This window comes from Marmota flaviventris, chromosome 7 (assembly GCF_047511675.1).
Source record: "Marmota flaviventris isolate mMarFla1 chromosome 7, mMarFla1.hap1, whole genome shotgun sequence".
NCBI lineage: Eukaryota > Metazoa > Chordata > Mammalia > Rodentia > Sciuridae > Marmota > Marmota flaviventris.
In genome coordinates this window covers 5,512,551-5,527,790 of record NC_092504.1, presented here as the reverse complement: position 1 = coordinate 5,527,790, position 15,240 = coordinate 5,512,551, and the positions used below count along the sequence as shown (strand labels likewise).

General features: G+C 56.2%; 1 protein-coding gene across 1 annotated transcript in view; it reads right to left on the bottom strand.

Moving 5' to 3' along the window:
• Positions 1-15,240, bottom strand: part of Crmp1 (collapsin response mediator protein 1) — a 66,013-nt gene continuing 50,773 nt past the window's right edge. Inside the window, exons 7-14 of the mRNA XM_027937088.3 lie at positions 14,875-14,943; positions 13,422-13,542; positions 11,677-11,833; positions 11,050-11,191; positions 10,272-10,442; positions 4,195-4,374; positions 2,852-3,017; positions 1-92 (exon numbers count right to left, since the gene is read on the bottom strand). Of these exons, the coding sequence (XP_027792889.1) occupies positions 1-92; positions 2,852-3,017; positions 4,195-4,374; positions 10,272-10,442; positions 11,050-11,191; positions 11,677-11,833; positions 13,422-13,542; positions 14,875-14,943 (1,098 nt within the window). The remainder of the gene's footprint in view (positions 93-2,851; positions 3,018-4,194; positions 4,375-10,271; positions 10,443-11,049; positions 11,192-11,676; positions 11,834-13,421; positions 13,543-14,874; positions 14,944-15,240) is intronic.

The window sequence follows — 15,240 nt, the reverse complement described above, 5'->3', positions numbered from 1 at the left end:
TCAGCCCAGGCTGGTGATGTTGGAGCGGCCGCCAGGGGGCGCCACGATGCGATGGCCGGTACGCCTGGGGTTGTTGTCATCTATCTGGGCACCTACAAGAGACAGAGCCATCACTTCTGGACGAGATCTGCTAACCTCAGCTCAACTTGCTGATTCTGAAGGCTGAGTGTTCTGCACTGTCCCCGCCTGGTGCACACTGTGTTCTGTCTTAAATGTCCAGGTCACCTCTGGGCAGCCTCCCGGGCCCCAGAGCAGACCACTCTCTCCTCTCCCCTCTCAGTCCCTGGGTCACCCTCCTACAGCCCTGTCCACCTTGTGCATTTTCTTTTCTGGCTTCCCCAGGAGAATTTGACATTCTTGAAACAGGTGAGCACCCACTTTTTGAGTGCCTACTGCGTGCAGGCACAGGCTCAGTGCTTTAGCAAATATTACTGTGTTTGGAGCACATGGACAATACAGTGAGGGTGTGTTTTGTCCCCCTGTAGAGGAGGAATTGAGGCTCAAGGTGCGCACCTTGAGGCATAGCTAACGGCAGGGAAGCCAGGATTCAAGGCCTAGCTGGTCTGTCTCCAAAGTCCCCACTCCTCTGCATGGTATCCCCTGCTCCTAAAGTACTCCATGGATGGCATGGGTGGGGGGTGGCTACATAAGCGTGCATGGGTGTGTGCAGGAGCACATTCATCATCCAGAGCTGGTTTACCCCTTCATTTGTAATGGGCAAATCTGCACGTGGGAGCAGTATTTTGTTTTAAATCTTCAAAGCCAACTTCTAATATTACGCATTCTCTTTCAGTCAAACACAGATTTAAAACTCCAGCAGCAAGCCCCATTCCTGGCACTCAATAAATATTCACTGAAAGAGAACAGTGAGCAATGTGTAGGCTGAAATGTGGGTGCTGTGACGCAGGCCTGAGGTCCAGTTGGAGACTCAAGTTTTAATACAGATGATGCTTTGATCTTGGGTAATTTGAAATAAGTCATCCCCCTCACCCCTTGGCCTCATTTCCTTTTCTGAAAAACAAGATCATCAGTCCAGTTGAGGCCCCTCCTGTGACACTATATGGCCTCTCTATGTAAGCCCTAGGAGCCAGGCTTAGAGTACTGATTTTATTTTCTCCCATGGTTCCACTGGTGGACGCTTGTCTTCCTGGTAATTCACGAATCTGCTCAAGGGTCAGGAATCAGGAGTCAGTCAGTCGGCACGTAATACACCTTTCCTCCTCATGACCATCTGTGCCTCGCTGGTTACACGTCTGGGATCTGACAATACTCACTGGACAAAGGACACTGACAAACCATGCTACGTCTGCATAACAAGATGCTCTGCCGAGATGAGAGGCCCTCTGTGAAGCGGCTCCTGGTGCTAAAACATCTAGGCACTTGTTTCCAAATGATGTCACTCATCAAGCTGCCGTGAGGCTGGCCGAGGGCAGTGCTGGGGCTTCAAAGAGGACCGAGAGCACAGCAGGGAAGGGAGGGTGTGGTGGGGCCCTTCCTACAGCCTTCTAATTTCTTTGCTATCCTTATCTAAAAGGAATTCCCTACGCCTGTAGTGGTCCAATGTCTAATTTCCTCCCTTGAGAACAGAGGTCCAGTCTGCCAGGTCCTTGAGAGGTGTGTTGTCCTCAGTGGCTCTTCCCAGCATCAAAACAGTCCCTGCACTGTGGACTGAGCATCCAGTGAGACACTGGAGAGGCATCAGGGTCCACTCTGTACGTCAGTGACTATCTGTAAACACTGGAACTCGTGTGTAGGCAGCTCTTCCGTAAGAGGCTCGTGGAGAGGGAGGTGGCCTTGGGGCCCCGACTGCGCCATCAAGGAGACCTACTCTGGGCAGGGAGGCTCTGCCCCCACAGTTTAAACTGATAATTCATCGTCTCCCTCCGTCCTTCCACTGTTGCCAAGCTGGTCCCCTTTCCAGTCGGGAGTCGCACACTATGCCTCGTGAGCCCCATTCAGCCCATTCGTCACCTTGGTTGTTTGGGGAGGAACCCAGGGCTCTGCACATACTAGGCAAGCGCTCTACCATTAAGCTACGGCCCAACCCCTTTTTATGTTATGTGAGACAGGTCTCATGATTACAGGGATGTGCCACCACGCCCGGCCCACTGCCTGTGTTTATAGGGCTCATGAGCATTTTTACATCTTTAAAAAATGGTTGCAGTTTTAGTAGCTATTTAATACAACCACTGGAGTTTTGCCTGTGACTCACAAAGTCGCAAATATTTCCTATCTAGCCCTTTAACAGAAGTGTGCTAACTCCAGAGCTGAATTATGGCTGTCCATGTATCACCACCCTGCTTCCTGGCACCCGCACAGCGGGCGCTGACACCTCCCAGTCCGTGGACAGTTCCCATCCATGGCTCCCAGCGTGCACGTGGGCGCCCTCATGTGGCCGGCTGATGAAACAGCAGGCACATGCCCCAGCGCCTTAAGGAAAAACCGCCCGAGTCTTGATTTTGAAGCACTGAATTCTGGGATCTTGACATCAAATTTTCTGGGGCCTCAGTTTCTTCTCTAAATAGGAAAAAGATCATGCACCACACAGGCGATTGTGAGGATAAAATAAAACCACAGAAGATGGCACTGCTTCCTCACCGCGGCGGACTGCCCAGCTCGGCCCTGCACCCACATTTCACTCACCAGGCACAGTGCACAGACCCCAAGGGTGCTTGAGCACGGAGCCAGTTTTGGAGCAAATGCTCATAAACAAGGTCAGAAACAACCTGCTGCCCCCCAAGGACCTCCCTGCCCACGCTGCCTGCCCAGGACAGGGGAAGGGTGCCCCTGCCCCTGCGCTGCTCGCCTGAGGAGCAGGAAGGTCCCGGTGACCGGGGGGACCCGCGCCTACCTGACAAGCTGAAGTTGGACTGGTGGAGGTTCCTGATGGGCGGCGGCTGGTGTTTGGAAGGCGAGGATTTGGCAGAAGGAGCCGGAGTGGCATATTTGGGTGTAGCTGGCACCTCGTACACGGGACCGTCGTACATGCCCCTGGAGACCCCTTGCAGGGCAGAAACCTAGACAGAGGGAGCAGGTGACCCCCATGGTGAGCACATGCCCTCCTGTGCCCCCTGCTCAGACTGGGCTGTGCCCTGCCGCAGGACAGGAACCTGAGGTCCCAGGCCTCATGTACACATGTGCACACACTCACCTGAGCCCCACTGGCCACACACACACCACACTAATGCACACACATAAGACAAGCACCCGCATGCTCCTGGACACGGGGATGCTCCCGGGGATGCGAACAGGCACTTGCTGGCTCTGCCTCGCTGCTTCCCCAGGCCTCACATTCCCACCTGATGGCAGCATCTGTGCAATGTGGTGTCTCTGACCTGGCACGGCCCCTCGTGGGAGACGCAGGGGGCCAGCAGGTGGATGGGGAGCAGCCCTGGGTGCTGGGGTTCTGGGAGGAGGGGTCCGGACTGTTCTGTGGAGCAGCAGTGGCGAAGCCACTGGTGATGCCATTGATGAAGACCAGGGAGGGGGGAGCCCGCACACCCCCAGCACACTATGCACCATGCACGCACACACACACATGTTCATACGCACAGACACACACAACTGGCCCTCCTGGTGCACAGCCTTTGCTGGCTGCTGTGGGAAGCAGGTTGCCATGGTGATGGGATGTGTGGCGGGGAAACCACCACAGAGGGTCCACCTGGCTGTGAGTTTCCCCTCTGGGCCGCACAGAGGTGGGGACAGAGCCCACTGGGTGCCTGTGCCAGGACCTCCCAAAGTCAGGGCTGAGTCTTCAGGACGGAGGGAAAGGCAGACGCAAAACCTGCCAGGAAGGGGCGGAGGAGCCAGACCCGGAGGACACGGGGCTATTTATGCCCAGCAGATGGCCTGGCCTGAGCGCTGCCCAACTGTGTGCCTGGTGAGTCCTGCACGGCTCTGGGCCTCAGGGTTCTGGTCTGAGAACTGAAGCTCCCGATTCCTCCATCAGGGGCGAGAGTCCCCAGAGGACGCAGGTCGGAGCCCAGAGCAGCTCAGGAGTGTCCCTCCACAGCCCTCCCGTGCCCACAGTGCACACCTCTTTACAGTTTGCACGGCCTCATCTGGACCTCACTGCTGTCCTGAGACAAGAACCCGCCTGGATGAAGACAGGGGGGCACACGTCTGTGAGCTCGCTCAACTCCCCAAGAAAGTGTGTCGCTCTGACCCAATGCTGAGTCCCCCAGACCCGCTCACCTTGTTCCTGATCTTGACGCGCTGGTAGAGGTACTCGGGGAAGGGCTTCCGCGGGATGAAGCGGCCCACGCCCTTGTTGACGTTGATGTTTCCGTCTTCGAAGACGATCTTGCCCTGGCTGATGACCACCAGCGGCGAGCCGTGGCACTCCATGCCCTCGAAGATGTTGTACTCCACGGCCTGTGAGCCAAGAGCACAGCTGTACCCACCGTGGCTCCAAGGGTTTTCTCCACGGGAACCCGTCACGGAACAGCCAGGTTGCCTAACCTTAGGTCCCAAGCATTTCCTGGGGTCCTCCCACTCCCAAAACACCCCTGTCAGGGCTGGGCACTGTTCCACCCAGTCACACAGCATGTGTGACCCGCACCTTGTCCCGGGGCACCGAGCCTGCTGGTGGCCTTGTGTCATATTGTCCTGGGGCTTGGTGACTGAGACTGGTGTCCTGGGAGTTGGCCCCGGGCAGCTCCACCTATAGTGGGTGTTCTGTGTCCTTTTTTAAATTACTGTTTTAGGATCGCTTTCTAAAATTTAATTTACTAGATCAAAGGACACAGGTTGCATATCACCAAACCATTTTCCAAAGGGGTCAGACCCAGTGACACCACCAGGGCCATGGGGAGGAGGCAGCTCATGTCACCCCGGAGCGGGGTGACGTCGTGCTGTTGTTATTAGGTAGAAACGCCCCTTGCTCTCCCTCCTCCTGAAGGGAGCCTGGACCCTGCTGGCCACCGCCTCCAGCCGGCTGCTGTCCAGCGTTATTTTAAGTAGGTCATGTGTGTGGTTGAAAAAAAAAGAATCAAATAGGGCAAAGGAAATTCACTGCAGCGTCTCTCTGGCGCTGCTCAGAGGCCAACACCTTGGGGAGCTTCTTGGTCCCCAGGCGCCTCTATTCATGAACCCCTGCCTCAAGCAGGTGCTCCACGATTTTTCAGGTGCGCCTTGATTTTTCTCCTGAGCCCAGAGACCGTCCCACATGCGCACACACGTGATCTGAAGCGCTCCTCCTGTGCTGTGAACCGCCACACCGTGTCCCACGGACACACCCAGGTTCCACGGAGGGACAGCGACATTTCTGTTTCTGCTAAAGCAACAGTGAAGTACACTCGCTGTACGTGCCCCACCCACGGCGTGCCTGTCTCCAGATGTGGAGCCCGGGGCCAAGGAACGTGGGTCTGCGCCCCTGGTGGATCTGCCTTCCAAGAACAGCAGCACTGGGTCCCTTCCCCACCAGCACGCGGCCAGCACCCAGCCAGCTCACCGGTTCCCAGTTCAACCACTTTGGTATCCTGGGTCAGGGTCCCTTGACATCCTAGTGCTGTAGGCAGGTGAGATCAGGCCTTTCTAAAGATCAGACACCATTTCTACATCCCTCACGGGGCCACTTCTAACAGTCTTTTAACACTGCTCTGATGACCAGGGTCTTGGTATTTTTCCTCATTTCTAAGTACACATTAGATGGTAAAGAGTCTCTCCTGCATTATGTGTGGGGCACTAGCTACTGTCTTTTTTTTTGAGGGGGGGAGTGGGGTACCGGGGATTGAACTCAGGGACACTAGACCACCGAGCCACATTCCCAGCCCTATTTTGTACTTTATTTAGAAACAGGGTCTGAGTTGCTTAGTGCCTCACCTTGCTGAGGCTGGCTTTGAACTCGCGATCCTCCTGTCTCAGCCTCCTGAGCCTCTGGGATTACAGGTGTGTGCCACGGGCCTGTCTTGCCCACTATCTTTGGTTCTCATATAAAGCAAACTTTTTTGGCCATATAGAAGGTTATTGATTTGGGGCCATATAGAAGGTTCATTTTTATGTTGTCAGTGGTCAAAAAGACCAATGTATTCCTTTATCATTTCTAAGTCTCATGTCTGATTTCTTCTTCAAAATTATCGTTTTTAAAAGGGATGCTTTCTTTTTGTTCCTTTCAGTTTTACTTTAATCTTTGATGACTTTGGAGGTTTTTTTGTTTTTATTTTATTTTTTGTGTGTGATAATGAGTGGGGCAGAGGTCAAACCTTCTGAGCTGCTATTCTAACAGAATTGGCTGATAACTATTTTCTCCTAACTAATTTTAAGTGCCTCCTTCATTGGAAACCAATTTCTCATCTGTGGTCGGTCTACTTCTTGGCTCTCTCTCCTTTCACACAATTCCATGCTGTTGGGATCACTGTGGCTTTGTAATATGTTTTTATATCTGAGATGACTGACAGCCCTACATCAACATTCCCTTTGTCCAGAAATACTTTGATTATTCTAACGTCTACCATCAAGAAAAAATAACCCGTTGAGATTTCTGATGGGATTACTTTAATTTACAGGCTACATTAGAAAGAACTGCCAAGCCCACTATATTGAAGCTTCTTAGTGTACAAGTCCTTGCATTTACGCAAGTCTTATAACAGTTTGTTTTAATAACGGACCACCTGATGGTAAACATTTTTTTAATATTCATTTTTTGGGTTTAGGTGGACACAGTATCTTTATTTTTCTGTGGTGCTGAGGATGGAACCCAGTGCCTCATGCATGCTACAAGTGCTCCACCACTGAGCCCCAGCCCCAGCCCCTAAAGCCGTTTTTCTAAGAGCAATTTTACTTCTATCGGAAGCAGGAATTTCATTTCCATTCTATTTTCCAAGGTGGCTTTCAATTATTTCTAAGGAAAGCTATCGATTCTTCATATTGACTTATCATCAGCTGACAGACTCTCCCATAGATCTGAGGACTGTGGGGGCTCACAGGGGGTTCCAGGCCACAGTGGCCCCTCCACAGGGCTGGGAACGCGCGAGGCATTCTGGGATGACCGCTGCCCCCAGAGACAGGCACCCCTAGCTTTGCATTCAGGCTGCTCCTCCAACTCTTCCCGGCTCCCACAGCGCCCCTGCCATCACACAAGAAGCTGGCCACTCTCCCACCGGCTGACAGTGGCCACCTACACCTGCATCCAGAGGGGTCCGCTGCTCCCACTCAGTCCAAGGAAATGACCCACCATGGCGGTGTTCAGGCAGGGATTCTATACTTTAGGACTGCACAGAATTCCGCCTGCTGTCACTTCCTAGCTTAAGGTAGTCTGTGAACAAGTTTAAGAATTCGCATAGTACTAAGGACCATGACAAAAGGTTTGCCTGCCCATCCGAGAGCCCCAGTTCCCCAGAGCCCTCCTATGGGTGCTGTTGTGAGGGGTCTTCTACTTCCCTTCACAAGCACCGTCTGCTGATGGACACTTGGACAGAATGTGGAGCGGCCGGGAGCCAAGAGGATTCACCTTAAATTCGCCTTGGCTTACATGAGCCCCTAAACATGCCAAGCAAGAGCAGCCGGTCCCAACGCGTCACATGGGCACGATTTCATTTATGAAGTGTCCAGAATAAGAAAATCCACACAGAAAAAGTAGGTTAGTGGTCGCCGGGGGCTGGGAGAAGGCAGAACGGGGAGCCACCATTAATGGGCACAGGGTTTCTTTGGGAGCAAAGAAAACATTCTGGAATTAATTATGACTGCAGAACCTTCTGCAAATAGTAAACCCACTGCACCGGATGCTGTATCTCCAGTGTCAAGGTCTTGAGACCCACACTCTATGGGCACCCAGACGTGCATGTGACCCTGTGACGTGCACTTGGAAGCAACCACATTTTGTACCAAGGTGTAAATAATAGAAGTTATAGTCTTTTTACAGGAAAGATTTTAAAAAGTTAATCACTGTGGTGTGTAAAAAGTGGTCTCTTTTTAGTTGGTAAGAGTAACATGTTTTTTCAAACCTAAAAATAAAGCTAGGCTCTAGCCCGGCCCTTCTCAGCCCACGTTCTGAGCAGCACGCCCTTGCTGCAGTGCCTGAGTGTCCTTGCCTCAGAGAAGGGGACATACAAAACCCTCGGCCAAACTGCCCTGGAATCCCGAACAGTCCTGCTGTGAGGGAACTCAGGACGGGCCTGGCACGGGGAGGAGACGGGTTCCGGAGTTTACCTGCTCTGGACCACACTTCCCAGGTGAGGAGTCCCAGGCATGGGACTTACTGCTGCGGGTTGGACAGGGAGGTAACCTCATTGGAAACGGGGTCGCCGGGGACGTGACTGGTTGAGAGGTCACCCTGGAGCAGGGTGGGCCCTGAATCCAATGGCTGGTGCCCATGTAAGGAGAAGCCTTGTGGGGACAGAGGCTGAAGGTGGAGTAAGGACACACCCCCATGCCCAGGAACATGGAGGACAGCTAGGGACACCAGACGCTCAGGGCAGGGAAGGGTCCTCCCCAGGGCCTCGGAGGAGCATAGCCCTGCCAACAGCTTGACGCTGCACCTCTGGTCTCCAGAACAGAGAGAAGACATTTCTGTCGAGTAAGCCACCCCGTTGTGGCACTTACTAGGACAGCCACAGGAAGCCAACGCACTTCCCCTGGCTGTCCCTCTTCTTACTTATGAGTGACACACACCTCACCTAGAAGGCGGCTGTGAGGACAATGAGACGATGCATGGAAAGCACAGGACACAGACTAACGGCAAAGTCACACTGGCTGGGTCACGACCACCCTGGCACCCGGCCACTGACTGGCATGGCCTCACGAGAACCCAAGGCCTTCCTGAGCCGCCGGGTGTGCTCCCGACAGTCCTCACCACGACCTTGGGGAGGCGACATCCTCTCAGGATTAGGATCACCCTGAGCAGGAAGTGGCAGCTCCAGCAGTCAGGAGGAGGTAGGGGTGGAGGGTGCACGCTCTTGCCTGTGAGACCTTCTGGAACATTCTCCCACGGCCACTACAGTGTGCACAGCCTAATAAATGAAGGTACATCTGCATGCCCTGCAGGGCCGTGGGTGTACAGAGCAGCGTGCACTTCTCCCAGCAAGACGACCTCAGCCTTATTTCCTCCTGGCTCTGATCCGGGGAGCTGGAGGGGGAGCCCAGGCGTATATCAGGGGGCACTGCTTATCTTGAGAATGACCCTGCGTTGGTGAGATGGACAAGACCACGATCAACTACCCAAACCTCTGCTTTAAGCGCGATGCCTCTAGCAGCTGAGCAGGGACCACGCCACGAGCTGCTGCAAGTGGTTCCTGTGGCCTCCTTAGGAGACTTGCCCCCATGCACCTGGCCTCATCCCTCGCCAGGGAGTCACCCGGGGGCAGGGAGGATCCCACAGCAGACCAACACTGTGCCCAGCTCTGCTAACGGCTTGTGCCTCTAACAGACTACAGTGTGCCTCTGAGTGTGCCTTTGGACTGGAGACCACAGAGGGTGACTCAGACTGGGTGCTGGAGGCAGCACCCTACTCCACCTGAGTGGGTGCGCTGGGTGAGCAGAGAAATCCAGAGCATGTAAGATGCAAAACAGAGACAACCCAAACCACAGAACACACAGAACACAAATAGTGTGCACCCTGAGGCTGTGCTCAGACACGGTGCCCTTGGGCCAGCCCTTCCTGCTGCCGAAGCAGCAGGCCACAAGGCTAAGTGGGAGGTTCTCAAGCACCCGGTCAGCTCCTTCCCAGTTTGACAGTGTGTTAGGGTCTATAAACAAGTCAGGATGGCGCCTGGCATTTTGCCAGAGGGAGTGGTTTGTGAAGTAACGCCAGCGAGCCATTAAGTGTGGAGATTCCTTATTGGTTGACTGCTGTATCTAGTTTATGTTAATTAGATAAGCTGTGTGGAATGTATAAATACCCCTCCTGTCCTACAATAAACAGCTCCCACTCCTGCTGTATCAATGTACACAAGTTCCTTGTCACCCCCCCAGCTATTTTGCCCAGCCAGCCGGGCTGTGGCAACAGTGGAGTTGGAGAGAGGGTCATGGGCCTAGTAGTTCCCCTCTCTGATCCCAGTGGCGCACCACATGGAATTAGGAGCAGCAGCGTCAGAGGGCTGAGAACGCACCTGTGGGAAGGGGCTGGGGGTAGGACGTCCCCGAGATCTCAGGAGCAGCCTGCTCAAAGCCCTCCCTCAATCTCTCCAATTGGAGGGGAAATTTGAGTGACAGAGTCCTGCTAGAGGACAGAGTTGAGAAGTTCCCAATTCATTTTTAACCAGATGCATGTAGAATGATCTTGGGGACGAACTCCTCAGGCAGCCAGAGGCGTGGGGGGGGGGGCCAGGACTTACCGACTTGTGACTCTTGGCTGTTATGGTCTTCACCTTGTCAGGGTCCCAGATGACCACGTCAGCGTCGGAGCCCACGGCAATCCGCCCTTTCCTCGGGTACAAGTTGAAGATCTTGGCTGCATTAGTGCTGGTCACGGCCACAAACTGGTTCTCGTCCATTTTGCCTGTAGCCTAAAGGAAGAGCCCCCCGATGAGCAGACAAGCCTGATGGGCAGGCAGGAGGGCAGATCTGAACCCGCGACAGGGTCCGCACGGGTTGGCCAAGCTCTCCTCCCCCACTGAGAACACGCGCCCTCCGAGAGGGCAGGCCTGGCCTCAGAGCAAACTGAGTGATGCTGCCGAGAGCCTTGTGCCAGCTGTCAGTGTCACTGGGCCCCAGGTTCAGTGAAAAGAAGACCTGAGTTCAGGTCACAGCTCACAGTGACCCGGTTCCCTCTGCAATAAGAACTCTCGACACCCACTTGGCACCCCAGCGTCCAGCCCCACGCGCACATGCAGAACCTGCAAAGCCACCTCTACGGAGCTACAGTGTGGCTCACAACCAAACAAACCTTCCTCATCGTTAGTGTGCCCAGGCCCACAGCGACACGGGGAACGCAGAGGATCCGGAGGACCTGTGCCGCTGCTTCTCACGAGCAGGTGCCCCTGTGCCCCCTGCACGTCTGCCCCGGTCTCCAGTAAGGAGGGCTAAGAGTCTGGAGTGCACAGTGCCCTGGGCCTTGCTGGGCCAGGCAGGGGGCTTCTAGAATGTTCCTGGGGAAACGTGGGGGCACCTTACCACTGCCTTGTCCCAGACAACTGTCATCCGCTCCTCGATGCCGTTGACGCCCTCGGGGATCAGGGTGAAGTTGTCCTTGCCCACCGCTTTCTGGGCAGTGCTGTAGGGACAGTGGCCGCTGCCTGTGACCTGCAGGTCTCCACTGGAAGGACACAAGGGGGTGGGGTTCAGACCTGGGTTCACTCCCAAGGGCCAGCCCCAACTTCAGTCACCAGCGGAAGCCCCGGGGGGGACCTAAAGCTCAGGAGGTTTTAGGAGGACACCTCTGAAGGACGCGCCAGACGTGGTGAACCTCTGTATAAAGAAAGTCCTGGGCGACTGATAAGAGGTGCAGAGACACACAGGCGGGCGGTGAGCCCAGAGCCCGCGCCAGCCTGTGTGTCAGGAGCCCCATTCACAGCCCTGGCCTCACGTCTCTGCCCCACAGGACATTCACCCCTGCCAGGGACTGACTGCCCACCTGAGCCACTGGCCACAACAGAGGCTCGGGCCCCACAGCCTGTCAGGAACCGCACTGTCCCCAAGGAGCACCACGCCCAGGCCTGTCCACGCCAGTCTGACCCAGTCTGCGCCTCCCACCCAGCCACCCTGTCCCCAAAGGCCCCTGGCTGCGCCCCGGGGTCTCACCAGGCCAGCAGGGAGGTCAGGTAGTCAGGCGTGGTGGGGTCTGGGCTCAGGGGCGGGGAGGTGACAAACGCCGCTGCTTTGGCCCAGTTCTTGCTCCAGTAGTGGGTGCCGTCGGTCCCCAGGCTGGCAGCAATGGGCTCCCCGAAAACCAGGGGACCTTGGGAGGGACAAACACAGTGAGCATGGTTACCAGAGCAGTGCCCACAGGAGGGGCAGGTGCAGGGGGACCCTGTCATGGCCACCCCTGCCAGGCGCCACCTCGCACCTGCCAAGCGCTCTCCAGAGACTCAGTGGCCGAGCCGCCCAGAACACGCTCGGGGGCCGTCACCGACTTTGGCATCTGAACACTGTTATCTCCTTTCACAGAGGGACAGAGGCACTGAGGTCCTGGGGCCACGGGACCAGGGGTTTCAGACCCACTGTGTGATGCCCCGCCCTCCCCTCTTCCTCCTATCTGTCCCTCTGAGCTTGGTCCCCAGTGTCACAGTGTTGACATGGTGGGACCTCTGAGAAGTGTGTGGGGCCGTGAGGGACCCGCCCGTATGCACGGAGTAATGTCTTTCTGCAGAGCCTGGGCTGGTTCTCTGGAGGCCAGAAAGGGTCTCATGGGTGGACTGGATACCACGAGATTGGGGCTGGCTTCCTCAGCTCACTCTCTGGCTTCCCGGTGAGCCCTCACAAGTGTTCCTGTCCAGAGGGGCCTTCATCAGAAGCCAACAAGATGGGCCACCCAATTTTGGGGTTTAAATCTCCAGAACTGACTGGGAGCTAAATAAACTTCTTTTCTTTATAAAATACCTAACCTCAGATACTCTGTTACAGCAACATCATAAAAAGACTAAGACACGGTCCTTCCTCATCCTTGATCTGCCGCTGGTTGGGCACCACTGACCTCAGAGGCCTGGGAGCCACACTTGGACTCCTCTGAGTCTCTGCCAAGAATCCCCAAGCCCATGATGGCCTGTGGAGCAGCCTCCAGCTGTGTGAGCTCCGGCCTTCACCCCATCACCCTCTGTTCAGCCGGCAGGAAGGGAACGAGGACCAGGAGCTGGCCAGGACATGGCCCGACACCTACTCAGCACTTGACATGCCCAGGCTGCTGCCAAGGCTTCACTCAATGGCTTGAAGGGCCCCTCTGAGAGGAGGAGACAGAGGGTCAAAGAGGTGAAGGACATCCACTCTTGGAGCTGGGCAGCTGACGTCCTAAACCAACGTTGTTCATAAGCCGAACACTCTGTTCTCAGGCCCCGGCCCTGGGAAACCACCTTCCTCCTTCCCCAGCCACAGCTGACCCTCTTCCTATCCCCATGGACCCCGGGGGTAGGAGCCAACCATGAGGCCCAGCAGGGGGACTGGGAGGCCCAGCCAGGGTGACGTGCTCAGGAAGTGGACCAGAAGGAGGTCAGGCAGGAGGCAGGGCCTCTACTACCAGCCTCGGGAGGACAGCTGCCAACGCTCCACCCACGGCCTCTTGCCCTGACAGCCGGGACCATGCCCAGCCCCAAATGAAGAAGCCGAGGCTCAGGACATGCCAGGGACTTGCCCGAGGTCACCCAGGTGGCACCTGGCACACCCAGAATCACACCTAAAACTGACTGCATGCACGGGGTTCTGCCTGCCCCTCCCCGTGTCCCCTCCACTCCTGAATGGGCTGGAGGCCCCGGCTCCCGGCTCCCATCTGGTCCTGGATGTAACTGGGCCTGTGGGACACGCAGGGCCCCTCAGGAGGCCCGGCCACCGCATACCCTTCTTCCTGGCCAGGGTGATGATGTCCGCCGCGCTCTTGCTCATGACCTTGGTGATATACACGGGGCAGTTGATCCGGCCGGCAATGGTGATGGCCCGGAATACAGCCTCAGCCTCCAGCTGGGGACAGCAGACACAGGGTCACGAGAGGGAGGCGGGGGAGCCTGCCCCACCCCAAACTCCCAGGGCTCTGTGAACCCGTGTCCTCTGACTTTCCTCAGGCAACTGTGGCAGAAGGGAAATGTACCAAGTCAAGGGGTCAAGTAGAGCAGCTGTTCTTAAAAGAAGGCAGAGCGAGTTTGGGTGGAGGGTCGGAGGCCGACTTGAGCTCCTGTGTGTCTGGGAGAGTTCTGCACCCGCTAGGGCGAGAGGCGGCAGACAGAATCAGGAAGCTCGGGAGGTGGTCTGTGGTATGCGAAGGCTGTGCCAAGAACATGCCCATGTCCACCCACCCCCTGCCCACCCTGCCCACCGGCTCACTCCCTCACCAAGTAAACCCAGGAGCACCCGAGGTCTCTTCAAGTCTCCACACCCTCCAGCCCGGCCAACGCGAGTGGAGTCAGCCAACCCGAGGACTGGCTGGTTGGTTTTTGTGGTACTTGGGACCAAACTCAAGGCACTCGGCCACTGAGCTTCACCCTCAGCCCTTTTTATTATTAAATTTCTCGAGGAGTCTCGCCAAGTTGCTGAGGCTGGCCTCAAATTTGTGATCCTTCTGTCTCAGCCTCCCAAGGGAAGATCACACGCACGCGCCCTGGGCCCAGCTGTACTTCTTTTTCTTTTTAGGGTGGTGTGGCTCCAGGTGGGCCCTGCTGGAGTCTGACACCTGACGGGGCCCCACCTACTCTCAGGGGCAAAGCCATTGGTCACAAACCCTGATGTGGCAAGCACATTCAGGTGCAATAAAAGCTTATGAACCCTGTTTCTAGTCCTGTCCTGATGTCCCCATGGGCCAGGAACACACAGCTCATGGCCTGCTCACTACTCCTGTGTGTCTCCAGTGTGGAGAAGGGCCAGGGCTGGGGGAGGTTCAGGACACTCGTTCGTGACTTCCTAGGGGCAGAGAAACACACTCAACCCGTGTCCCAGGCACACGTACCCTCTGGGCCTCCCTCCACACACAGCCACCCAGGGGACCCACCCACTTCCACCTTGGGAACGCAGTGGGCAGGGTGGCTGTCTCCTGGGGCCAGGCTTGGGGCCCGTGGCTCCCCCTCCCTGACACCCAGGGCACAGTCCTTGGCAGACTCTTATCCAGTTTGGACACTGAAGTGTGCGCAGGGCCCGTGTGGAACTCCTGGACCCAGGAGAGGCAGGGCCTCTTCCTGGCCCTCGATGACTGGCCTGCGGCCTTCCCAGGAGGGAAGGGAACGGGAGGAGCTGGACACAGGCTGGGTGCAGCAGGAAGGCCATCAGGATGATGGCAACGCCGGGGACACGCCAAGTCCTTACCTCTTCAGGTCTGCTCAGAGCGTGGCCCTCGGGGCCCGTGATGCCCATCTCTAAGATTCGCTTTTGTTCCTACAACAGAAACAAATGAGTCAGCGATAGTGGATGGTCAGAGCTGGACTAAGTTGCTCCTCTAACCTCCTGCTAGAGGGACAGGGCAGCTGAGGCCCAGCAGGCGTCCCTGAGGCCTAAGAGCAGGTGGGGTGAGCCACGGCCCTCCCACTTCATCCATCCTTTCACTTTAATCATCCTTTCACTTCAATAAGCCCCCACCCAGCACACCTGGCTCCGCCCCACAAGCCTGGCCCCACCCCCACACCTGGCTCCGCCCCACAAGCCTGGCTCCACCCCCACACCTGGCTCCGCCCC